The sequence below is a fragment of the Malaclemys terrapin genome, chromosome 2 (assembly GCF_027887155.1).
Source record: "Malaclemys terrapin pileata isolate rMalTer1 chromosome 2, rMalTer1.hap1, whole genome shotgun sequence".
In the NCBI taxonomy this organism is placed as follows: domain Eukaryota; kingdom Metazoa; phylum Chordata; order Testudines; family Emydidae; genus Malaclemys; species Malaclemys terrapin.
In genome coordinates this window covers 87,514,557-87,539,827 of record NC_071506.1, presented here as the reverse complement: position 1 = coordinate 87,539,827, position 25,271 = coordinate 87,514,557, and the positions used below count along the sequence as shown (strand labels likewise).

At 41.6% G+C, this 25,271-nt stretch overlaps 1 protein-coding gene across 5 annotated transcripts in view; it reads right to left on the bottom strand.

Moving 5' to 3' along the window:
- The window catches only part of MTCL1 (microtubule crosslinking factor 1), a 194,990-nt gene that overhangs the window by 2,958 nt on the left and 166,761 nt on the right, over nucleotides 1-25,271 (bottom strand). For 3 of the 5 annotated variants that reach the window (XM_054020424.1, XM_054020425.1, XM_054020426.1), the window contains 4 exons: nucleotides 23,248-23,502; nucleotides 11,975-12,280; nucleotides 9,357-9,388; nucleotides 6,624-8,184 (listed from right to left, as the gene is read on the bottom strand). In XM_054020424.1, the coding sequence (XP_053876399.1) occupies nucleotides 6,624-8,184; nucleotides 9,357-9,388; nucleotides 11,975-12,280; nucleotides 23,248-23,502 (2,154 nt within the window). Of the gene's footprint in view, nucleotides 1-1,097; nucleotides 1,156-6,623; nucleotides 8,185-9,356; nucleotides 9,389-11,974; nucleotides 12,281-23,247; nucleotides 23,503-25,271 lie in introns of all 5 variants that reach the window. The other 2 variants (XM_054020427.1, XM_054020428.1) reach the window with 1 other exon arrangement.

The window sequence follows — 25,271 nt, the reverse complement described above, 5'->3', positions numbered from 1 at the left end:
GTCGTACTGTGCTGAGACTTTCTAACAGAAGTCCCTATGTGCAATACCTACAGGAGGCACAACAGGATGAGCTGAGGCTGTATTTTTCTGGGCTTGTATCTCTATTGAAATAGCAGCTTTTAATTACATTTTTCTAGCGTTGTTTGCTTTTAGCAAACTGAGAGGGAGTCAATATTATGGCAATGGTAAACAATTTTGGCTATCTATGTAATATAGCCACAGATGTTGGTCAGAAAGGCAGGGTTAAGTCCTCCTCATTCTTATTGGTGATATACACATGTACAGCCCAACACACATTGCACAAGCAAGTCCTGGTGCTTCAGGGCACACAGGTAACTGGCAGCACAGTCTTTTAATGTGTTGGCTGAAAAATGAATCTTTTCTAGGAGTCATGATTACATGCACATTAATCCTAATTATCGGTCTATGCTCTTAGAATGCGTGAAGGAAATGAAAGAATTAAAAGAACACTGCCAAAATATTATTTTTAAAAATCAGAATTTCATGCAACTACCATCGATCATTAAAACTGTAATTTATAAAAAATACTTTTCCTTTTGGTTATTTGTTCATGTTTCTAAGCTTAGATCATAAAAATGGGCTAGATAATTTCAAATTTTTGTTTCTAGTCAGTTTCACTTTTAGATTGTTGAAAACACTACAGGGTTGTAAGTATTTGTTGGAAAATTGTTGCCATTGAAAATTGGGGGGAGGGAGGGAGGAAAATTGGAGGGAATCATGGATACATTTATATTGGTCCCAGGTTTTGTAAAAGCTTATATTCACAGAATTTAAATTTTGGCCTACATTTGACCTGACAGTGTCCATTTAAATCTCAAGGAAGCTAGTGGAGCTATCAATGTTCATGTCCAACATAATGATGGCAGAAGGCACAATAGGCCAATCTTTAAAGTATACTATTCCAAGTCAGAAAGAAACACTTCAAGGGCAGAACTGTATAGGAATCAGCTGCTATTGGATGTTCTTGGCTACCTCAAGTATTGTAGTTGTTATTGCTACTTACATATCTCCACTAGCTCAAAGTTTCAAAACTAAAGCTTTCAGTCAGTTGTGGAAACAAGGTAGAAAGAACTTACAGCAGTGAGGCAGGCAGGGTTAGAGTCCCCAGGGGGCAGTTAGTAAGACAGTTTGGTTCTGGACAGGATAGAAAAAAGAGAAAGAAAAAAAGAAAGCAAATAGGTTGGACAGTTTTTTTTTTTTTAAGTGAAGATGTATACTCAGCAAGGAAGAGCTCATCAGACGTCACTACTGCTCATATCATGTTACCAGATGTCATGGGAGGGCTAAGAGAAAAGACTCTAACAATCAGATTTAGAGAACAAACCAACCAACCTTGCACTGTCTTAGAAATGGACATAGCATTAAGGAATCCAAGCATTCCTTCTAAGTGGAGAAAGATATATGCTATCCTTTGACAATTCATATTTAGGTCAGGGAAAACAATGTTACCATGAAGGAGGAATACTGCAGGGTTGTTTTTTCCTTCGTTTGATTTTAAGTGAGAGAATATCTGTAAATTGGTAACAAAGAAAAACCCACTGATGTTTTCTGTTACTCTGAAGCCATATAAGGCTTTGATAGATATTTGCTTCACCCTTCCTTCTTAGTCCATTTAATGACAGTAAAAGGGAGGCTCAGCTGAAGTAAAAGCACTTTACTCTGATGCCATCTTCCCTCCGCCCAATTCCTGAGTGGTTCAGTTGGGTATGTTCAGCAATTACTCAGCCATTAAGAACAGAGGTGGAAAGATTAGGTTTCTTGCTGGATATGCCTTCCAGGAGTGTTTTCTCTTCTTCAGCCCCAGTATGATAATGTGACCTATATAATGCTCTAAGTACGTGCCAGGCTCAGAAAAGGAATTGTCCTGTCACTTTTTTGTGTCTAGCCTGCTAAAGTTATCAATGGCAATATTTATAAACCCCACGACTGCCTGCTACAATAGTGGTTTAGTGAATTAGCAGGATAAGGCACTGGTAGGCCAAATCTGGTGGTGGATATGAATTTGCTTGTAAGCAGCTCTGAGCAAGTTAGAATGCAAACAGAGCTATTACCATTGTGTGTAGCTAGATATTGAAAATAAATTCCAGCGTTTCAGCAGAAATGTAAAAGGAAATAACTGCAACTCCAGAAGTTCAAAGAAAAAAAGCTGCCAACTGGTGCACCATGCAGGTTTTAAAGTCATTAATTACGCCTCAGGAAATTCTGCACCACTGCGCAATGCTGAATTTTGCAGAAATTAACATTGTGTGTGCAGAATTTCCTTTCTCCCACAGAAATGGGCTGCAGTGCTGCTGGCTGCCACTAGGGACCGCTGGACCTGGCAGAGCCCAGCTCGCACATAGAAGACACGGGCGGGGAGGAAGGGGAGGGAGAAGAGTTGAGGGAGACAGAGGGTTCCTGGCAGCTGCAATTCCCAGCACACCCTGAGGGAAGGAGACAGCGGTGCGCAGGAATCTCCTGGAACCTGGGACCAAGCATCAGGCAGAGAAACAGGGACTGGGTTGTCATAGGGGTTTCTTTAACTCTCTAATCTTGGGGGAATTTTTGTGTGTGTCTGTATTGTTACAGACATACTTGCTGACTGGTATTTTGAAATAAATTACCAAAATAATTGAAACTGGTAGTGTTATTTTGACAAATAAAATGTGCATAATTTTAAAATATTATGCACAGAATTTTTAATTTTTTGGTGCAGAATGTCCCCAGGAGTAATTAATGTATCATGCCATGACTACAAAGAAGGGAATGTTCTCTTTGGTGTGATGGTCACTTCTATTGGCTGGAGATAGGTAAGTAAAGAAGAGACACTGCAAAAATCCTACACAGAGAGGTGGTGGCAGCAGCAGCACTGACATGGCATTTCACTCAGCATAGCATGCCTTCTAGGTGAGGCTCAGACATACGTGGACAGTGTAATCCATAAGTAACCCAAGGCATATTCAGATCCTAAACTTATTTACAGCTTCGCTTCCAACAACAAATCAACATTCCACAAACATGTCTCTTTAAAACCCCACCACATTTTGGAAAATTAACATATCTGAGTGAAGCTCACAAAGTTACCCCTTCAGGGGAACAGCGCACGTTCCTGGGAGGGGATGGGACGCTATGGCTGTAACCTGTGCAGCTAGCAACTAATCCCCTGTCAAAACCAAATGTTTACTCAGTGCCAGACTATGAGTGGGCCTTGCAAAGGGGAAGCAAGAAGCTTCCCCTCCGCTGTGTGTGGCTGTGTGAGAGCCTCCCATGCACTCCCCCAGTCCCTGCATTCTGGGACGCACAGGGGGCTGCTTCCGTCTACCACTTCCCTGGAGAAAAAGATGCTCAACAGAAGGTATAAAAGGGTGGGAAAGAGGCAGTCTCACGGCTTTACCTCCTCTGCTCCTCATGAGGCTGGTGCACTGAGGGAGCAGATGGAATACATTGTGCAACCCCTGCATGTGGGGAAGCCCCAGAAAAAATTGTGCCTGCCTGAGGCGGTGTCTCTCTGGTGCCTCCCTTCCCCTGGGGTGCTGTAATTCTGCATCACTCCCTGCACAGCACTGTGCTGTAAATGACACAATCTAACTCTTAAAAGGGACATGGCCCCTGGAATGGCTCTGAGGCCTGACATCCTAAGAGTTGGTCAATGGGCATCATTTTGGTTTTGAGAATTTTCAAAGAGCTGCAGTCGTCTGCCATGAGCATTGTGATTATCTGATAAATCGCATCAGGTATGGCTATCACCAGACACCATACCCATGTTTTGAAGTTAGTTACTTTTGCCAACAGCAATTTGTGGTGATGTGGCACAACTTCAGCTTTTATATACTGGAAATTTGTTGTGACATTTCAAAGGTACACATGGAATTCCAGAGTTTTCAATGATAACTTGAAGGCAAAGCTGAGGTGAAGCTGTGAGAGTACAACACATATTTTTACAAATGTAATTATATGGGAACAGTAATCCATCAGCTATACTTCTGGTTTTCAAATAAACCAAAAAAATATATACATGGCCAAGATAGTCCAAGACAGCAAAGTGGCTTTCTCCACTTTTGTTTATTCTGAGGTACGTGCACAAACTACACTTCCATTAATTTTTACAGATAATGCAAAAATTGTTTGTGTCTCTCTCTCTCTCCACACATACACTCTCTCTTTCTCTCTCACTTATTTCAATTTAAACATAAAGGGCACCGACATGAAAGATCTAGATGCTCTGTTATCAATTGAAAATATGTCCAATAACTATTAAAAACAAAACAAGAGCAAACTTCACCCATTTAAAACAACCAGTCACAGAAAGAAAAATTGCAGGACAAAATCTCCCACCACTCAGATCCCCAACACCTCCCTCATCCCGCTCTAAATGCCTGTTTAGAAGAACAGAGATTATGGCATGCCCTGAAAGTCAACAAATTGGTGCTATTTGGGGCCATGCAAAGGAGTGAATTCCAAAATAGAGGGGCCCTGAGTACCCTGCTAGCTGCTCCCTCTCTTATATACCCAGGGGACCTCTAGCTTGAGCACCTTCACTGATCTGAGAGAGGCCACAGGAGACAGGACACACTAGGTAAGACCCAGACCATTAGAATTTTAACAGGTCAACATCAGCACTTTAAACTCCACCCAGAAACCAAGAAGCAGTCAGTGCAGATAAAATGAGAACACTGGTGTCACATGCTCAGGGTGAGATACTCCACCTAACAATGGGGCCACTGCACCAGTTGCCACTACCAAATGGATGTAGCTCTTATAGAGCACATTCCAGCAGTCCTAGCTAAAGGGATAATCATGGAAGCAAAGTCCAAGTCCGGGAGGAAAGGTCACAACCCCCTGACCACAGCAAGGTGGAGAAAAGCTGTCCTTGCCTGCTGCTATTTCATGGTAGCCAGGAATCTAACCAGACCCCAACTTGAGAATTTTGTCGACAAATGTAGACAAACAGCCATAATAAGGCAGGGGTAGCAGGGCAACAAAATTTCAGTTGAATTCTCTGGTTGATTCCCCTAACCCACCATAATAATCTCATTTTATCTGGACTGAGTCTTGGCCAGCTAGTTCTCATACATACCTCAGACTCACACAGACACTGAGGAAGGCACTCAACCACACACACCTCAGGCTGGACAAGATAAAGGTAGAGAGCTGGACGTCATCTGCAAACTGAAAACACTTCCGCCAGTATCTCCTCACTAATTCTGCTAATGGTCTCGCATACACATTGAACTAGAGAGATAACAGCACGGACACCTGAGGTAACCCAAGAGAGAAACCCTTGGGGCAGAAGAGCAAATATGCAATATTGCCTTCTTGGTACTCCCTAACAGAAAGGAATGAGGCCACCTAAAGGCAGGTCCCACCAGGCATCGCAGAAATGTCAACACCACCTCATGATCCATTGTGTAGAAGGCAGCTGAGAAATCTAGTAGTAGCAGCATGGAGACCTGGGAACAGATCCTCCAGTCCACCGGAACATCATGCCACTTTTGCAACTCCCTAGTCCTGGGGCTGGCCAGAGGCCAGTTCAGCCACTGGTTCAGCCCTCTGCACCACTTAGACCAGACACAGAGTGTCTCTAAATTGCACCCAGCTGCCTATGATCCCAAGAAGGCATTCCAGCAGCTGGGAATGCAGAGGAGCACTGGCTATTGGAGTGACATAAAGAGGCCAGAGAATCTTGACCACTTGTTTTTATCCATCACCAGGAGACGATCACTGACCAACATGACAGTGCTGTACCCAGGTTAGAACCCAAGCTGGCAAGGGATGTTAGATAATAGTTAATAATTGAGCTTTAGTCTGTCTTTGCACACCACTTTGATCTATGTTGTACACTCTCTTTGGCTGTAGCTGGAGAGCTGACCCATGATGTTTATGCATATCTGCTGGGATACATTATGAATGGTACATTTTTTAGACAGCTGAGTAAAATAGCAATAGGTATTTCTTCACTGTAATGGTAGGTTTATGCTTTGACCAATCAATTTTCACAATAATTTTGCAAGGCTACAGTAGTAAATTTCCAAGCTTTGTGTTATTTATTGACTTACATAAACACAGAATCTACACAGCAGAGCCAAGCTTATTCAGAGATATCCACAAAAGTTACAGTAAAGTCACTCCTGTGGGAAGGAGAGGGAGGGAAATCAAATGTATGTACTGTTCTCTTCATCTGACTTGTTAAAACCAATTACTCATTCTTGAACAGAAATGTTATTACCCTTTCTTCCAAGATAATATTAACATTCCCTCAAAACCTGCCGGGCCTAGCACATCTGTATTTTCCAATGTGACAGGTAACTCTTACTCCTGGTATTCTGGGGAGAGCCACTAGCATATGTCAGCTTTATTCTTTAAAGCATACGTTTACTTAAGTAATATTTTAAAACATAATCTACTTAGACTGTAAACTTTTTGGGGTAGGGACCACATTTTTATTGCGTGTTTGTACAGTGCCTAGCACAACAGGTCCGCAACTGAGGCTTGAAGGAGATACCACAATACAAATAAAATAATAATAAACTAATTATAATAACAATTACTAATAAAAGAACTAATAAGATATTTCCTGAAAGAAAAGAATAATTAATTATAGAAGGGAAAAAAAAACTCATTACCTCAATGGACCCTGGTTCTACTTTGACTATTTCTCCTGTGCTGTTGTCATTGCTAAGACTTGGTGGGCTGCGTGAAGCTAGCCTTTTCTCTTCCTTTAAGGCATGCTCCAAAAGTTTCTTATTCAAGATCCTGGCAGCATTTTCTGTAAGTGTATACCCCGGAGGAGCAGATAAATCCTGCCTGATGCTTGTTGCCTCAGACTCTTCTTCCTTTTCCATCTCTGCACCCAAACGGAGAGGACTGGGTGACCGGCCACGGGCACTTGTACACATTTCCTGCATGGGCCCCAGTTCTGATCTCGGTTCTGCTGACCTAGATCGGCTGCTAGACCTGGTGCATTTTTGGAGGGTCTCTTGAACAACAGGGGTGTGGTCAATAATATTGAACAAACTGGAGAGGCCATCATTGATGGTGGTATGAACTGGGCTCTCCCTTGTAGTAGTTGACCTAGCCCAAGCAGACTCACTGAATCCTTTCTGAGGTGTGCCTGGTAAAGTCCGGTTATTTGGCTGATCTGTTTTTGGGAGGATTTTTCTTTGTAATTTTGGAGAACCATATTTGGGAGAACAGCACGTGCGTTCAAACTTGGCCTGGACCTTTTCGATGGCAGGGGCTACCTGCCTGCTCCTTAAACTTCTTGATGGTGATGAGATTGGTGTGGAGCCCCCCTTTGGTGTCAGACACTTGTGTGGACTGCTGGTGATGCTGCGCAAGGTTTCTGTCTGTAAGCCAACACTGATTGTCTGGGTGGTCTGTGTCCCTGTAGTTCTTATACCATTGGTTTGACAAGCTATGTCCTTAAACTGAGGCTCTGTCGAATTAGAGTTAGAACGTATTGCATTTCTGACAGAGTAAGCTACTTCCTTCATATCGTCACTCATGTTCTTGGACAGTTCCAGGCTCTGCAAGGATGAGGCAAAACCCACAGCAGTGCAAATAGGATGCTCAATAGGATGAAGACCACTTTCCAAAAAATCTTTATGGTGTTTGGTGAGATCACAAGACCATCTCCCAAACACATCTGAGGAAGCACCTTTTGTCTCACCCACACTCCCTTTAGCTTTGGTCACAGAAAACAAAAAGTCTGGCTCAACCTGTTTTTTCACTCCATTACCAGCTATCGCTGAGTTATCAAGCCTACGGATAACTGGCGGACTGTGAAAGACCTTAACCCCCATTTTTTCTGTTACAATGTGACTCCTCAGTGGCTGCTTCTGGCAGGGCTCTGGGCTCGTCATGGTATTGGTTGTCATAGTAACACTGGTGGTAAGGTACCATGATGATGCTTGGAATGGATCTGAAGTTGAATCACTTCTTACTTTCCCATTTTCTGTCCTTTCTGCCCAGGCTTCTGCAGGCTTTTCTGTAACTCCACTATGGATCCTGGTGTTACTATAATCCCAGTTTTTGTTGAACTCTTCAATGTATTTCAGATCATCAGGGGACAGAGGAGGTGTTATATCCTCCTTACTACTAGATGAAGGCAAGGTCTTTTCAGGAAGGAATGGAGAAATATCCATCAAACGGTGGAATTCTGACATGGAGGAAACAGACACTGCCCTGAGGGAAAAAAACAAAACATAAATTAAATAATTGAAAACCCTTATAGAAATATTTCTGCTTTAAAACAGAGGGAAAATTAATCCATATAACCAGCTCACATTCAAAATCTATTTATTAAAAGTTCCCTTTATTGCTTTTTGAATTGCTGCATAATGCAAACATTTTCTCAAGAACTACTGCTTGGTAAAGGTTTAAAATATGCAGCTTTAGAACAGTTTTCAATATATATTATCCATGAAAAATGTATCTTTACAACACTATGACACACATTTGTAAGGCTGCAAATAGCAGAAAAGTACAAAGAGAGGTGCTGAGTATCCTTAACTTTCAGTGAACCCAGTGAGCCCTCACAGGCACCTGAGGTTGCAAACACTTCATAGCTGGTGCTTGGCACCTTATAGGATCAGGTCTAGAGGCTGTCATATTTACCTAGTTCGGTGAGTTCAGCTTATGCTGCAACTTAATGAAAGTGAATATGAGTGGTTAGAGAAACTATGAGAAATTTCAAAGAATTCTTGGGTTTCCATAAAGTTTGTTAGTTTATACAATTTAAAGCATCTAATTGAATCTTCCTATTTACTTGACTGTAAGGAATATTGTAAAACACTGGAATCTTTCTAGATCAGTGGTTTTCAACCTGTGGTCCATGGACCCCTGGGGGTCCGCATTTCCAAAGGGGTCTGCACCTCCATTTGAAATTTTTTAGGAGTCCACAAATGAAAAAAGGTTGGAAACCACTGTTCTAGATAAAAGGGACTATATAAAAATGTAAATCACCATAATTATCTATGCAAACCCAATGAGCAAACTCAAACTAGATGAGCCACCCAGGATTTTAAAAAGTGATGAGATTTATAGAGCAATGTTATAGTGGTTTAAACAAATCTATTGTGAATTTTTTAATCAAGACTAGGGCCAGATTCAATGTTGGTGTATGTTGCAGCTCTGCTAACTTCAGAGGTAAATCTACTTACACCAGGGCTTAATTTGGCCCAATTTATTTAGTCAAGAAAGAGTAGAACCATATTGAGACAAATTAATCTCTGAGTAAATCCACTAATCTGGTTCCGAGGCAGCAAAGCTATATACTACCCTTGTTAAGGGCTTGCGGCAAAGCCCAAAATCTCATCAGCTGGATGTTTGGTGCTTTTCCTGTCAGTTTTACTCACCTTTGAAGATTTCCCTTGTGCGTTTCTTCTTCCTGGAAAAAAAAAACAAAACCAGTTACTTCTGAACCTTTACAGAGGACATAATAGCAATATTTTGCACCTGTAGGGCATTTTGTCATTTGTCTCTGGGTAGTTCCACAAGTTCTTGAAAATCCTTTTTCAAAATGACAGACTTCTTCCTGGATGGGGTATTTGTGAGGGGTATGTGTGGATATTCTTTCTTTAATACACATGTATGAATGCTATAATTCCCAGTAGAATCAATGGAATCACTCATATCAGAGATTATACCCCAAAGTAAAGCATTCTTAAATGTTTATATTCCAACTTATCACAGAGAACAATGAGCTTTAAATGACCTTTCTCCACAATTAAAAATTCAAGTTCTGGATCACATCTGCATGAGTGAAAAACAGAGACCTAGCTGTGCTGAGATAAGAGACAAAAATGTAGTCCTTTGACATAAGATTTCATTACAAATTCTCCAGGCACTAACAAATGGTATCAGTTGAAACTCATTAAAACTAGTTATATTAAATATGTGGGAAGACTATTACTTGTTTCATAAGGAAATACCTACAGATAGCTCACAGGATTAAGATGCTGTTACAGCAATTATTCCCTAGTGACAATTTTCATAATCAGCTTTTTTAAGCTCATACTTTCCTGATGCAGTTGGTCTAGAGCTATTGTTTTAACTATTTAGATTTCCAATAAATTATACAAAATACAAGCTAGGTAACAAAAATGTACAAATTCAGGAACAAAAAACTTTTAGTATTAATGGCTTTAATCTGACCCCAGCAAAACCAGCACTTTTCCAAGAACAATACTACTCCTAAAAGCGACTAGTCAAAAACAGCACCCTTTGATTCAAGAAATCTCATTCCTGTATGTATATCCTCAGTTGTATCTGAGGACTAGGTGCCTGATTCTCCATTCTCTTATACTGGGGTCAAGGAATGGAGAATCAGGCCCTCTGTTTTTACTGACTTTTATTGCTGTTAGTACTGCAAAGCCAATGCAGCTAAGAGAGAGAGAGAGAGAGAGTCTTTTTGTGTGTGTGTGTGCATGATCAACAGAGCTGCTTATTAAGCTCCAATCAGTTACACCTAAGGAAACCTGCTGAAGAAAATGAGTTTGTACAAGTTTCACTAAAGCATAATTTGAAAACAAGGAGGCTGAACAAAAGTCACTGAGGGTCTAATTTTACATGCAGAACTTTTATTAATGGCAGTGAAGGGAGAAAATGGAGAGCGGGATCCAAAACCACTTGACTCACAGAACTGACTGCTGAGGTTACAGCACTGGAAATAGGAAAAAATGTTTTTTTGCTTGTAATCTGAGCACATATGAAATGAGCCACCCAGAGAAAATAAACAGGGAACCTCACCACAACAGCTATATAGTTACATTTTTTCCCACAGAGGAAAATTAAATACTGTATGTGTGTACATGTGCACCTTCCCACAGACACATAAGCATTTATAATTTCAGAAAAATATTCTTATATTTCCTAAATAATTTATCCTTCTTCCTGTTCCTTCCAACCAGCCTGATGCTTTGTTGCTCTGTTAAGCAATAATTTAATTGCTGGCATGAGATCACATTTTGAATACCTTTAAATTTTTTAAGAAAGGCTTGGAACAGTTTTCCACAAGCTTCAAAAACCCAACTGAAGTTACATGGTGAAGCCAAATAGCTTTGTGAGGTAAAATAGGGGGCTCATGGTTTGACTTACCTAACAAACATGTTTCCAGAATGGCCGAATTGCAAAAGCAGTCTCTATGTATGTGCCTGCATTTTTGGATGTGAAAGTTTCTGTTCACCTGTTAGCTACGATTTGTACACACAAACAGCATTTACATGCTGAAAACAATGTATGGTTTCTGATGGAAACTATGGAGGCCAAAGGGATGTTACCCTGGCCTACTATAAGGTAATCTCATTGGGTCAAATCCTGGGTCTATTGAAGTCAACTGGAGTTTTGCTACCATCTTCAGTGGGGCCTGGATTTCACCCATTGTGTCCTAATAATTTCCTTCATCATTGCTCTTTGTTATGAGACTCTGGAACTCCCTGGATGTTATGCTGAGGTATCAGAGCAAGGGACTTTTAAAGATCAACAGTTACTTAGGACTCCTTCGTATCCTTTCTAAACAATCAACATTACCTATTGACAGCCCTTACTGTTTTACTGATGTTTAATGGCACTTTAAGATGGTTTTTGACAATGAAATTGTTTGACCTGAGTGCCTGTCAAAATAGAGCTCCTGCCCCTTTTAAAACAGGAAGAGCTTTAAATCCTTGTAACTCCTTGCATAATCAAAAATAAACAATGATCTATTTCTAACTCTTCAACTCATTCCCCTGGCCCAAGGATCAGGAAATTCTTACGGGCCTTCTGGTTTCTTTAGACTGGCCTGACTAACCTCCAATTACATCCAGTGACCAACACCAACCCAATCAGCTCATAACAAGGGGCAACGTTAAAATTCAATCAAACTCACCACCAAATTACTGCAAGGAGTGTCTAATAAAGCCTCCCCCTTCACATAGCATGACAGCTATAATGATTACAGTATAATTGAAAACACGATAGGAATAAACAAACATACTTCAGTTAAGCACGTCAAGAACTTCTCCCGCTCCAATCTCTGAGGCTGAGGCTCATCAGATTCATCAGGAGAATCAAGAGACAATGAATCGAGAAAGAGGTTTTCTGTGGCAGTGCACCTATCACTTTCCTTCAGCTTCGACAGCGACTGAACATCAAACTGTATGGCATCTGAATCAGAATAGGACCTTGCCCCCATTGGATGAGGCACATAAAGGTTTCCCTGGGTTGAAAATGGACGAAGGCTACTCTCCTTCTGGTCACAAAGAATGCTGTCTCCTTTTCGTGTGCTCACTTCTTTTTGAAGCTGAAAAAAGAGCAAATTAAAATTGAAGTTAGCATGGATTATTTGCAGTAGCTCAACACCTCTGTCTTTTCTGTAGAACTTGGCCTTCTAAGACTTTGGCCCTTCACTGTGGGCTTTGCAGCTCAGGGAAGTTTCATTTGACTTGACAACTTCCAAAATATTCAAGAGAAGTGAACAGGTTTATACCATTCACTGAGTGTACAATGCAGAGAATGAAGGATTCTACAATAGGGAAAATGCAGCGTCTTACCACGAGAGGACACTTGAATGCAAGGGACCAGAGAAAAAGTGGAGGAAAATCCACATCAAGAGCCAAACCCATGTATATTTTCAACAATATTTGATTCTGCATTGCAGCTTGCAGTTAGCTCTCCACAAACCACACATTTAGAACTTAATAATTTTAACTGGTTAATTGCGAAAATTATATTATTTGCCAAAATTCAGAAATTATTAAAGGGATCAAACCAAAAGAAATTTTTTTTACATTACCATGATAGTATCTGGAACAGAACAAATAGAACAGGATACAAAATAAAGGTTTGCAGCAATCAAAGACTGACATGGAGCTGAGAAACTCAGGAATTTCCTTGGAAGCAATCCAGACATGGCACTCAGAGGAAAGTAGTCTTAGGGTACATTGACACTTCAAGCTGGACATGTAATTCCCAGCTCAAGTAGACATACCTGCACTAGGTCTGAGTGGGGTAGTGTGCTAAAAATAGCAGGGTAGCCACGGAGGCGCATGTGGTTAGCTGTCCTGACTGTGATCCCACCTGAGTCAGTAGGAACATATTTGAGGTGGTTAGCCTCTTCTGCTGCCCACATCACCATGGCTACCCTGTCATTTTTAGGGTACATCTTCTCAAGCTGGAAATTATACCTCCAGTTTGAAGTGTGGATGTACCTTCAGTTCGGACCTCGGCGTGTCACTGCTTGGCTCTGATGAAACTAACACTACAGTATGTGTTCATCTCCAAATAGGGAGCTGTTCCCAAGATTCTGAAATCTTGTCCTTTGTGTTTTTAAATGCTCTTTTTAAAACAAACAAAACAAACAAACCACTATTTGAAATCTGAATTTAAAAAAAAGCAAGGCAAAGGGCTTATCTACAGTGACAGCGCTGCAGTGGTAGCTGTGTCACTGTAACACTTAGTGAAGACGATGCCTACGCCGAGGGAAGAGCTTCTCCCATCATCATATGTATTCCACCTCCCCGAGAGGCAGTAGCTATGCTGATAGGAGAAGTCCTCCCATCGACTTAGCGGTGACTACACCGGCATTTTCCACACCCCTGAGCGATGCAGTTATACTGACCTAAATTCGTAGTGTATACCAGGGCAAAGTCTGGAGTTAATATCATAAGTTCATAAAGTGTAAGGCCAAAAGGGATCAGTAGAACATCTAATCTGACCTCCTGCAGAACACAGGTCCTTAAATGTCACAGAGTTACCCCTGTATTTAAATTTCTCTCACTACCATATCCCAAAGAAATGTAATTATAAGCTCCAGGAGTGTTCTGAAGTTCCATCAAAATAATCATGATTGTCTTCTGACTCAATAATATAAGGGCTGCTCCTTTTTAGCAATCTTCAGTCTACACTCTAGATCTAAACCGTGAAAATTCCTTTTAACAAAGGATTAGAACTAGATTTTCAAAACTATGTGGAACTACTGCATGGCTAAAAAACACAAGGTGAGCACACTACAGGATTGTCAGAATACTAGTTAAGGACTAAGGCATGCAAGGCATGTTCAGAGAAGGTGCATATGTGCATGAGAACCATTAAAATGACTAGTTCTGTACTTCTCAAAAATGGACGGGGAACGGGTGGAGCCACAAATATGGATGAACTAATGACATTTTCAAAAATTAATAGCGTAGGCAACTTTCATTGCAGTTGTAACTGTAACATGACTAAAAATGATATTTCCAAAAACAAGGAATTCCAGCAGGAATATCACTTGTAACTCATATTTGCTGCTAAAACTGCCTGAAAAGGTTTGGATAAGAAGGCTTTTTAGGAAGTCCATGAGGCAAATAAGCTACAGGTGGAATTCATTAGGTAGGAACAGAGTACTGGGTATGTAATATTCAATGGAGGACTTCAAGCTTAAAAAGTTTTCAATGCACATGTGAATAAAAAAGAAATTTTGGAGCTCAGTGAGTGAATTTGAGATGATGAATACCGAAATTCCATACAGCACCTGTCGTGTCAAAAAATCTTTCTGTATCAGATCCTAAGGTTCTTAATTTTTACTTAGGCAAAACCTCTCATTGAAATAATGGGAGTTCTGCTTATTCATAATTTTCAAGACCAGAAGGAACCACTCTGATCGTCCAGTCTGACCTCCTGAATAGCACAGACTATTGGCCTTTCCCAATATAATTCCTAGAGCATAACTTTTAGAAACACATTCAATCTAGATTTAATAATTGTCAGTGATGGAGAATCTACCATTACACTTGATAAACTGTTCCAATGATTAAATACTCTCACTTATTAACGTATGCCTTATTTCCAGTCTGAATATTGCATTATACCTGCTAGACTGAAGAGCCCTATGATGGAATACACAAACCCGTCACTGGGCAATAAAGGATTAAGGAGCTAGTCTTGGCTCAGTCAGCCCCACCACAACTGCAAGAGATGCACAGACTGGAGGAGGAGGTAAAGGGAAGCAGAACAGCTCACTTGGGGGCAGAGCAGGGAAGAGAGCAGATCTGCACCTTGCAGCTCCTGAGAGCAAAGCTGAGGGAAAGCAGGATCTCTCCCTACAACAACTGCTCAAAGGTCTCACATGAGGGAAGGGAGGACCCGCTTTAGATGCACCCTGAGAGGGAGGCATTCCCCTCCTCCCCAATATGGACACACTAATTCCCCTTCTTTTGTTTATGGACTACCACAGTAGGGGAGAGATTTGGAACGAACCTGGCTGAGGGTCAAGCCACAGGAAGAGGCAGCTGCCACCCTGAGAGAGAGGGAGCCACCACACCACACATGGCCACAAGGAGGTGCCAAGCAGTGAGCTGACCTCCTGCACACCTACTGCACAGATGGCGAACTTTGGACAATTTTGGGAGGACTAGGGTAGGAGTGGCTCAGGGAGGGCACCCTTAAGTCACTCCTGGCAGTCAGATCACTGATGGCCCTCACAGGGCCCTGGGCCAGAGCTTAGTGGAGTGGGAGGGCCCAGGCTCTCCTACCAACTCCCCCACCCTGCAGTTTGAAGGGCCTAAGCCCTGACCACTAGGCAGTGCTCTCCATGAACGAAGACCATCACAAGCTTATTAACTATTTGTCCCCCATTGTAGTGAGGCAGAGTGGCCTCCCCCTGGACTGGAGAGCGAGGGATCACTACACTCCCCTGGCTGACGGGGTCAAACCCACCCCGCCCCCCTCACCGTAAGTACATGGACAGGACAGGAAATATAAAAGGAGGGCCCTGCAGCTCAGCTGAGTGGGAGCCAGCAAAGGAGACGGATGCCTCAGCTCTGCTGTGGCACCTTGGAGCTGAATCTGCGCTCTGAAGCACCCTGACCCCGGAGGAGACGGACCCAGATGGGGAGTTGCCAGGACTACCGTCCACTGTGTACCCAGAGGAGCCCGAGGACCTGTGGATTTCAGAGGTATCAAACCCTGGGGAGGTAGGAAGTAGCCCAGGGGCAGCTGACAACTGTTTGGCTCTGTGGCTGATTGCCTCTATATCGGTGTTTTGTGACTGCATCCCCGCTGACCGAGTGGTGGACCTCTCCACCACTGATAGGGCCCTGGGTTGGGACATGGCGAGTTGGGCGGGCCAACGTCCCCCTGCTACCCCACCCCTGGGGTGGCCAACTCCCCGCCATAGGCCAGGAGGCCTCTGTGGACCTACTGTCTATTGAGCTAGGACTCTAAACTCCCGGGTGCTCATCCTTCCGGAGCCCCTAGACCGTGTGGGTGCTCCCCACCCCCTTCCAGAGCCCCCAGACTGTATGGGTGCTCAGCCCTACCGGAACCCCAAGATGTGTGTATTGCTGACTGTCTTAGCCCACATGCTGAGGCTAAAGCCTGCCCTCCACTCTGCCCCGCCAGGGACTAGGGCTCTAGACTGTGTGTATTTGCTGGCTGCCTTGGCCAGGAGGCTTAGGCTACAGCCTGCTCCCCGCTGGGCCCCACCCAAAGGGCTAGGGCTCCAGACTGCTATTTACTGTCAGCCCCAGCTGAGGGGCTGCTCAGTGTGCTGCCCTGCCCAAGGGTGGAGAAAAGGGCACCAGATTGTTGTTGATTGTTAGACGGGCCCAGAACTATAGACTACTTACAGCTCGGCCCCGCCAGTGCGACCTCAGCCTGAGGGCTACCGCCCAATACAATGAGGCAGAGTGGCCTCCCTCCCCACTGAAGACCGAGGGATCTCTACACCCATGAAGATACTTATTGACTGCAATCAAATCACCACCTTCTCTTTGTTAAACTAAACATATTGAGCTCTTTGAATCTATCACTGAGAGGCATGTTTTCTAATCCTTTAATCATTCTTGTGCCTCTTCTCTTAACCCTCTCTAACTTATCAACATCCGTCTTGAATTATGGGCACCAGAACTGGACATAGTATTCTAGCAGCAGTCATGCCAGTGCCAAATATAGGGGTAAAATATCTTTTCTACTTCTACTCAAGATTTCCTTGTTTATGCATCCAAGGATCACAAAAGCCCTTTTGGCCATAGTGCCACACTGGAATCTTGTGTTCGGCTGATTATCCATCATGACCCCCAAATCTTTTTCAGAGTCACTGTTTATCAGGATAGAGTCCCCCATCCTCTAAGTATGGCCTACAGTCTTTCTTCCTGGATGTATACATTTATAGTTAGCCATATTAAAACACATACTGTTTGCTTGCACCCAGCTTACCAAGCGATCCCAATTGCTCTGAACCAATGACCTGTCCCCTTTGTTATTTGCCACTCCTCCAAGTTTTGTGTCATCTGCAATCTTTATCAGTGCTGATTTCATGTTTTCTTCCAGGTCATTGATAAAAATGTTAAATATCATAGGGACCCCACTAGAAACACATCCACTCAATGATGATTCCCTGTTTGCAATTACATTTTGAGAGCTAACAGTTAAGACAGCTTTAAATCTATTCAATTGTGCCATGTTAATTTTTTAAATCTAGTTTTAAAATTTAAACTAAATCTAGTTTTTTAAATCAAAATTTTGGGTGGTATCAAATCAAATGCCTTACAGAAGTCCAAGTATATTACATCAAGACAATTCCCTTTATCAACCAAACTTGTAATCTCATCAAAAAATATATATATCAGCTTAGTTTGACAGGATCTATTTTCCATTAATCCATGCTGATTGGCATTAATTATATTATTCTCCTTTCATTCTTTATTATTTGAGTCCACTCTATTATCTTGCCAAGGATTGATGTCAGACTGGCTGTCCTATAATTACCCCGGTCATCTCATTTATCCTTTTTAAATACTGGCAAAAAATTAGCTTTCTTCCAGTCTTCTGAAACTTCCCCGGTGTTCCACAACTTATTGAAAATCAACGTTCAATGATCCAGTGACCTCCTCAGCCATCTCTTTTAAAACTCTTGGATGCAAGTTCTCTGGACCTGCTGATTTAAAAATGTCTGACTTTAGAACCTGCCATTTAACATCCTCCTTAGATACTAGTGGAATGGAAAGTGTTATCATCAGCATATATATGACATCATCTGTTTTTTCCCCAATATTTATTGAACACTTCTACTTTTTTTGCATTTTTATTGATAATTCTATCATTTCCATCTAGTAATGGACCAATACCATTGAGTAAGAACTGAATAAAAATTGAATAAAACTTCAGGATTTGGGTAATTTTATAGGACATCTCAAACAACTTAATTTACAGTAACTAACTTAGGGATTAAATTGTAAGGAGAAATAGTTAGTACATATTTTTTCCTTTTCCTTGTACACGTGTCCAGTTGCAAACCCTACATGATTTTCATATGCCTTTCTAATACTACCCGTCTTTGGAGCTGTACGGCAAATCAATATGGTTTACTGGATTAGCCTATAAATGTTAAACAACTGAAATGAAGATAAATGATAAGATGACGTTCAGTAAAGACGAGTGCAAAGTATTACACTTAGGAAGGAAAAATCAAATGCACAACTGTAAAATGGGGAACGACTGGCTGTGGAAAAGGAACTGGGGGGATATAGTGGAGTACAAATTGAATATCAGTCAACAATGTAGTGCAGCTGAAAAAAACCCCAAATGCCATTCTGGGGTGTATTAACAGGAGTGTCAGATGTAAGATACAGAGTAGTTGTTGGGCTCTATTCAGCACTGGTGAGGCCTCAGCTGAAGTACTGTGTCCAATTCTGGGCACCATAGTTTAAGCAAGATATGAACAAATTGGAGTGAGTCCAGAAGAGAGCAACAAAAATGATAAGAGATTTGGAAAACATGGCCTATGAAGAGAGGCTAAAAGCACTAGGCATGTTTAGTCTTGAGAAGAGAAGGCTGAAGGAGGACATAAGAGTCTTCAAATATATACAAGATTTTCATAAAGAGGATCGTGATCAACTGTTCTCCATGTCGCTGAGGATAGGGAAAAGTAAGCAGCTTAGTTTGCAGCAAGGGAGATTCGAGTTAGATATTAGAAAAAGCTTTCAGACTGTAAGGTATAGTTAAGCACTGGAGTAGGCTTCCAGTGGAGGCTGTAGAATCCTCATCATTGGAGGCTTTTAAGAACAGGTTAGACAAGCACCAGTCAGGGATGGTCTAGGTATACTTAATCCTGACTCAGCATGGGGGGATGGACTAGATCAACGTTTCTCAACCTTTTTGATACCAGGCACTGGCTTGCTACTTTCCTAAACTGTGGCAGGGAGATTTCAGGGACTGGCGCTGGTCCACGGACTGGTTGTTGAGAAACACTGGACTAGATGACCTCTTGAACTTCCTTCCAGTCCTATATTTCTATGGTTCTGTGGAAATTAGAAATATTAGTCTAAATTTTCAAAAGTGACTAGTGATTTTGGGTGTCCAACTTGAGATACTTTAAAGGGGCCTGATTTTCAGAAAGTGCTAAAACCTCAACATCTAAAAATCATTCCACTTTAAGGTGGCTCAGGGAACCCAAAACTTTTGGCACCAAACCAATTAGGCACTTTTTTGAAATTTTGGCAACAGTTGAAATGTTGGTATGTATACACACATGCACACTGGGAGAAGAGGGATGAAATGCTCATGTTCATACCTACAAAGAAAAACAACTTTGAACGTAATTAATTTAAGAATTTTAAGTGCTAGGTGGTGTGATCAGGGCAAAATGAAGCTTGATATTATAATACAGGATGAGGTCCCAAAGGGTAATACAGTGACAATGAAGTTGAAGAGAGAATATTTAAAAGCTGTGAAAAGAATTAGGTCACCAAGCTTTTTATGTCTGAGTAATATTCCCATAAACTATCCAAAACAAAATATTTCATAATTTGTATGTCTCTCTCTCTCTCATGTATTATGTAGGAACTATGAAGACCGATAAGCAGAAAGCATGAGTATGAAACTTGGGAAATATGATTTTGTTATCTTCTAGATTCTATTTTCAAGCATACATTCTGTGTATTTTCCCCATACACTGAGTGTACAGAGCAAAACACTGTAAAGATAAGGTTTAGAGATATGCTAATTGCTTCCATATAAAGCAGAACATGACTAAGAGCTGAAAGGATATTGAACTAAAAGCCTGCAAATCTCTGGTAGTTTCCTGCCATACAGGGAAATGCTTGCTCATAAACATAGATGGCTTTGTGAATTTATATGGTCAGATAGCCATATTTTCAAAATGCTATTTTTGACTGCTTGGTCCTTTGGAAATAGGTTGATTTTATTTTTGGATGTTCAGAGCCGTATGTCACAGAAACCTGACAACATCTTTCGTGAAGATCTGCCCTATGCCATTACAGTTGAGAAAAAGGAGGGGAATTTCTAATCTCCTTTTTTGGGTGAAAGACAAATTTCATGTCCAAGCAGATCTGAGAGCAATGTATACATTGTTTCCTTAGCAAATCACACAGATCTAAAACATATCCTTCATGTGACTGCTCAAGTAATTTCACAAATACTGGTGTTAGAGTAAATGAAAATGCTATAAGGACTTTCCATTTACTACAGTGGACTTTAGATTAGGCCCTACATTTCTTACACAGATGCATTTAAAGCATTGCTGTAGTAATGCATAATATAGGAAAAGCTGTCGAGAAACTGAATCCAGGTTACCATTCCAGGACATTTTTTAAAATGGCAGTCTAGAAATTATGCATACAAACTCAGTTAATTCTTTGGAGGCTGGCTATGTGTTGTATATAGATCCACTTAAATATTCACTTATGCATTTATGGCTGTCTGGAAAATGCCTGAGTTCTAAGAATTAATAACTGAAAGGATTTGAGAACACAAATCCAGAGCACTGGTTGGAAAACTGACACTCTTTCTATACAGTAATGAAAAATATATTACTTTCCTCTCTAGTGATTTGAGACTGAAACTGGAATCTATCAGTGATACTGCAAACAAACACTTTATTGCATAACATATACAACTAATTCTCACTCTGTTTCTGAACAATAACAAAAAGAACAAGTTCCAGGGTGAATTGAGAGCTAGTAAGTAGTCTACTCAAGATGATACAGATAGGTTCCATCTGGTTTAAAGAAAATTAAAGGCTAGGAAACATTAAAAATTATTTTCCCCCTAATTTTCAGCTTCTAATCATGTTAAATTCCCCCAGAGTATTGAACAGACACAAGGGTGATATTGCGTACAAAACAAAACGAACTTCACAGGGACAGCAAACTAAACACCCAAACAGGTACTGAAGCATCTGTAAACAAATGTTTGCACCCGTGTCCCTTTAACACACAGGGAAACTTTTTTACAGCTATGAATTTCCTGTTTTATTTGGGAACCAAGTACACCCTTGGGAGGAGATCAGAGGTTTTCGCATTAGAACGCCATTCTAGACACCATGGGAGAGCATCAGTCCAGTCAAGCCAGAGAAAGATTAAGCTGTTAAAACACCCCACAAAACTGAGAGTTAAGGGGTTTCTATTAGCAATTCTGCCACAGGAAGTAGGTCCCGTGCCTTAGTTGCCACATCTGAAAAACAGACATTATAATATTTACCTAAATTAGAGGGTGTTGTGCAGCCTAATTCATTAATGTTTGCAAAGCACCTTCAAAGATCCTAGGCTACAAGATGATAAAGAAATGCAGAATGTTATTTATTATTATTATAAATGAAGAGAGAGAGGTTGAATCAGTTTCAAATTTTTTCCTCTGTCTGCACAGCTCTCTATGTCTGCCCTCCTTTCTTCTTGCCCAGATAGCCCCTTTTGCAAGCCCTGTCTTCTCCCACATGTAGTGATGGATGGAATGGGTTACCTAGGGAGGTGGTGGAATCTCCTTCCTTAGAGGTTTTTCAGGTCAGGCTTGACAAAGCCTTGGCTGGGATGATTTAGTTGGGGATTGGTCCTGCTTTGAGTAGGGGGTTGGACTAGATGACCTCCTGAGGTCCCTTCCAACCCTGATATTCTGTGATTCTGTGATGGTTTCAAGAATTATCAATAGTGTCGGATTTTTCCTGAATTCTCCGTGTTCAAACACCCTGGAATAAATTAGGAGTACTCTTTAACCCACAATATGTATTGCCTAGTGGGTCTTCTTTAGCTCCTCACTGAAGCACCTAAGGTGGGAGAGTGCAATACAGAAAATGTACCCTTTTCATAAACTGGTTATGAAGAACACCAGACTTTCACCAATTTAGCACGAAAAGCTAATTTGTATAACACCCAAGAGTAACTGCTGCTTAAAGAGCTTTTTGGTGCAATTCAGCTTTTGATGTCCCATAGACAGAAAGTAACTGGTAAAATGCAAACTCAGAATTTCAATTGTTTTCTGTTCTTCTGATGCATAATTTTGATCGTAACAACGGTCAGCCAAAAACTGTATTTTACCTTTTCCTATTCAACTTGCATGTGTAAGTCTGTCTGTGCGTCTTTTCCAGACAAATAATAATGCCATTGTGTCTACTTGATGTCAAACGTTCAAATCAGTGTCTCCTGAGCATTTGGGCATGAAAACTGAGTAGTTAGATGTACAATTGCCAAATGTGTAACAGAAATGGGATGGGCAAAAACTGTGTATAAGCAGTATCAGAAGCAGCATTTGAATATTTGGCCTTACTGTAGCTACTTAGCTGTTATCAGACTGGCTTCTTCAGCATCATCATGTGCATTACTTTACTAGAGGGAATAATTCAAATTGAGACTGAACTATCATAGCTGCTGCATCTTTGGTGGTGAATTTATGGATGGTCAGATTTTCTGGGCAGTGAAAGATCTGCCAAATCTTGACTAAGATAGGGTTGCCACCTTTCTAATGGTTGGTAACTGTACTCCCAGACCACGCACCCGCTCTGCTTCTTTCTCAGGCCCCGCCCCCTTCTCTGCCTCTTCCTCCTCAGATCACAAAAGCCAGACATCAGGGCTCGTCAAGTGGCGCCTGGACACACAAGCCTAAAACTGGACGGGTGGCAACCCCCTAGACTAACCCTAACTGTCGGATTTAGATTTTCAGCAAGAAAAAAAGATGCATAAAAGGTTTCAGATGGAGACAATCAATGTGATTGTGCATGCGTTTGGTAAATGGAACGAGGAAGGAAATGACCATTAACTTGGAACTGCTTTCTCAGATGCTAATAATCCATGCAAGATACTGTGTTTCCCTTCCCGTCCCCCCTCCCTCTCCCCACTGTATTTTTATCATTGCATATTATGAGAAACACCGATGTGGCAAAGAACCCAACTTATTCCTGTGCAGTTTCTTAATAACGTTTCTTGACCGTGATCTGAATTTGGATAATATGTATCAATTAGCATATTCAGCTAGTCACCTGATCAGCCAATGCCCTCTTACCTGTTCTATCCTCCTTAGCAATTCCTTCTTTTGTCGCTCCCACTCTCGCCGGTCTCTGTCCAATCTATCCTGAAGCTCCATCTTTTCCCTGTTCCAATTCTTCTCACTGTGCTGGAGTTGCCATCGTAGGTCCATCACCAAGCTGTGACTGTCAGCCAGCAATTTCTTGTGCTCCTCTCTCTCCCTCTTAAAAGCTCCCTTTGAATCAGTGGTCAGGACAGCTTCCCCCTGGGCTTTTTCATTCTTCCCTTCCAGCTGCCAATAAAATGAGAAGCTGTTAGTTATTCTTATTTCCCAGGTAAAGCTTGTGCTAGACAAAGAATGTAATTATAAAGTGATACTGTTAATGTTTTCACACCCAAAGTATCACTAACCTTAAAATGCAGTTTTGCTTAGGAAAAGTAATGAAAATAATGGTACTGTGAGGACTCCTTGTTTTTAATGTTAACAGTTTCCAGATCCAGTCTGTTCAGTTTACCAATAAAAAGGTAATTTTCCTAAATGCCAGTTCTGCAAACCCATCCTGGGATCTGACAGTCACACTGGCCCTTTCTGGCTTGTGCATATCACTGGCAATAAAGGTAACACAGGGCCTAATTCTGACTTCATCACAATACCTGTGTAAGCACAATGGGCCGGTCCTCAGCTATACTTGGGCGGCTTTGCAAGGCTGCATCAGTGCAAAGCAGCCCCTAAAGCCACTGGATTTGTCCCCTGGGAGTCCCTCTGTACAAAGTAATCTTCAGGTAGCACACAGAGGCTCTTATCCCACCCTTACTCATGGCTCCTGGTGAAGGGGAAAGCATCAGGACAAAAGGGTGTAGCTGGGGCATCCCCAGGCCTCAGTAATCTCTGGCATTTGGAGTGATCCCTTGAGCAGCCTTTAAACTAGGACTGGGGTCTTACTTTCAGTCTGCCCCACTAAAAGTTACCTAACACTGCCTCCCTCCGCTCTCCTTCAGTTTGTGCTGAAGACAGCTTAGCTGGACCAGAGGATCTGGCCCATTGTGTTCTATTGGGTTTCTATACATGTAATGAAGGGAAGAATTTGGCCCTGAAACTGGAACTTCATTAACAACTCTGTCAATGATGTGTGAACCAGAATCGATTCAGGCACTTCTCCCTTGGATCTGCAGGCAAACAGGAGTAAAAAGAAGTGAAAACTCATTTTTGTCTCTAAAGCAAGAAGCAATTACTCTGAATACACACAAGAGACCTATCTGTTGGGAAAAGCACACCTTCTGTGAAAGAAGACAATAACACTTTAAAACAGTTATTCCTGGGAAATATGTCCAGTTCGAAATACCTGTCTGAGCAACAGGAAATTCATGCTGAATCTCAGGGTAAGTTGCCCAACAGTGATGCCTAAAGACTATGAAACAGTCTCCCAAAGGGAATGGTGGAAATCCCATCCCTTGAGTAATTTAAAACTGTACTACTGTGAGCTCTAGGGAACAATCCTGCATTGGACACTGGGAGTGACAAATAGACCTAATCGATCTCTTCTACCTCTCACTTCTCTGATCCTCTTATTTAAAAAGCAAACACACGAATAGCTAATCTTAGCAATGTCCACAATAAACAATGTGTCCCACTGCCTAGGCTGTCTCTGCAGCAGTTAGCTAACAAGTATTGTATTATTTCTAGCCCTGTGCTGACAACATCTGATGATACTGTGCCCAGACACAGATGTATCGGGATCTTACAGACACTGGGTCTTTTTTTACACCCATTTATACCTGTGAAAGCCTACTGAATTGAGGTCTGACTACAAAGGGATCACACTGGCAGAATTTGTCTCAATAAGCTGAAGTTGTTGATGAACAACCAGAAACACAGGTGCCAGGTTTAGCTCTCTTCAACATAGGAGAAAAAGTAATGTTTGCCAAATGAAAAAATTAAAACAGAAAGGGTAGAAATGTCAAACTTCTAAGAGGGGGTTCCTAAAAACAGAGAGTAAAACAATAAAGCTGAAATTTCAAAAGCCCTCAGCATTTGTCTAACTTGGCTCTTACCGGTCAATG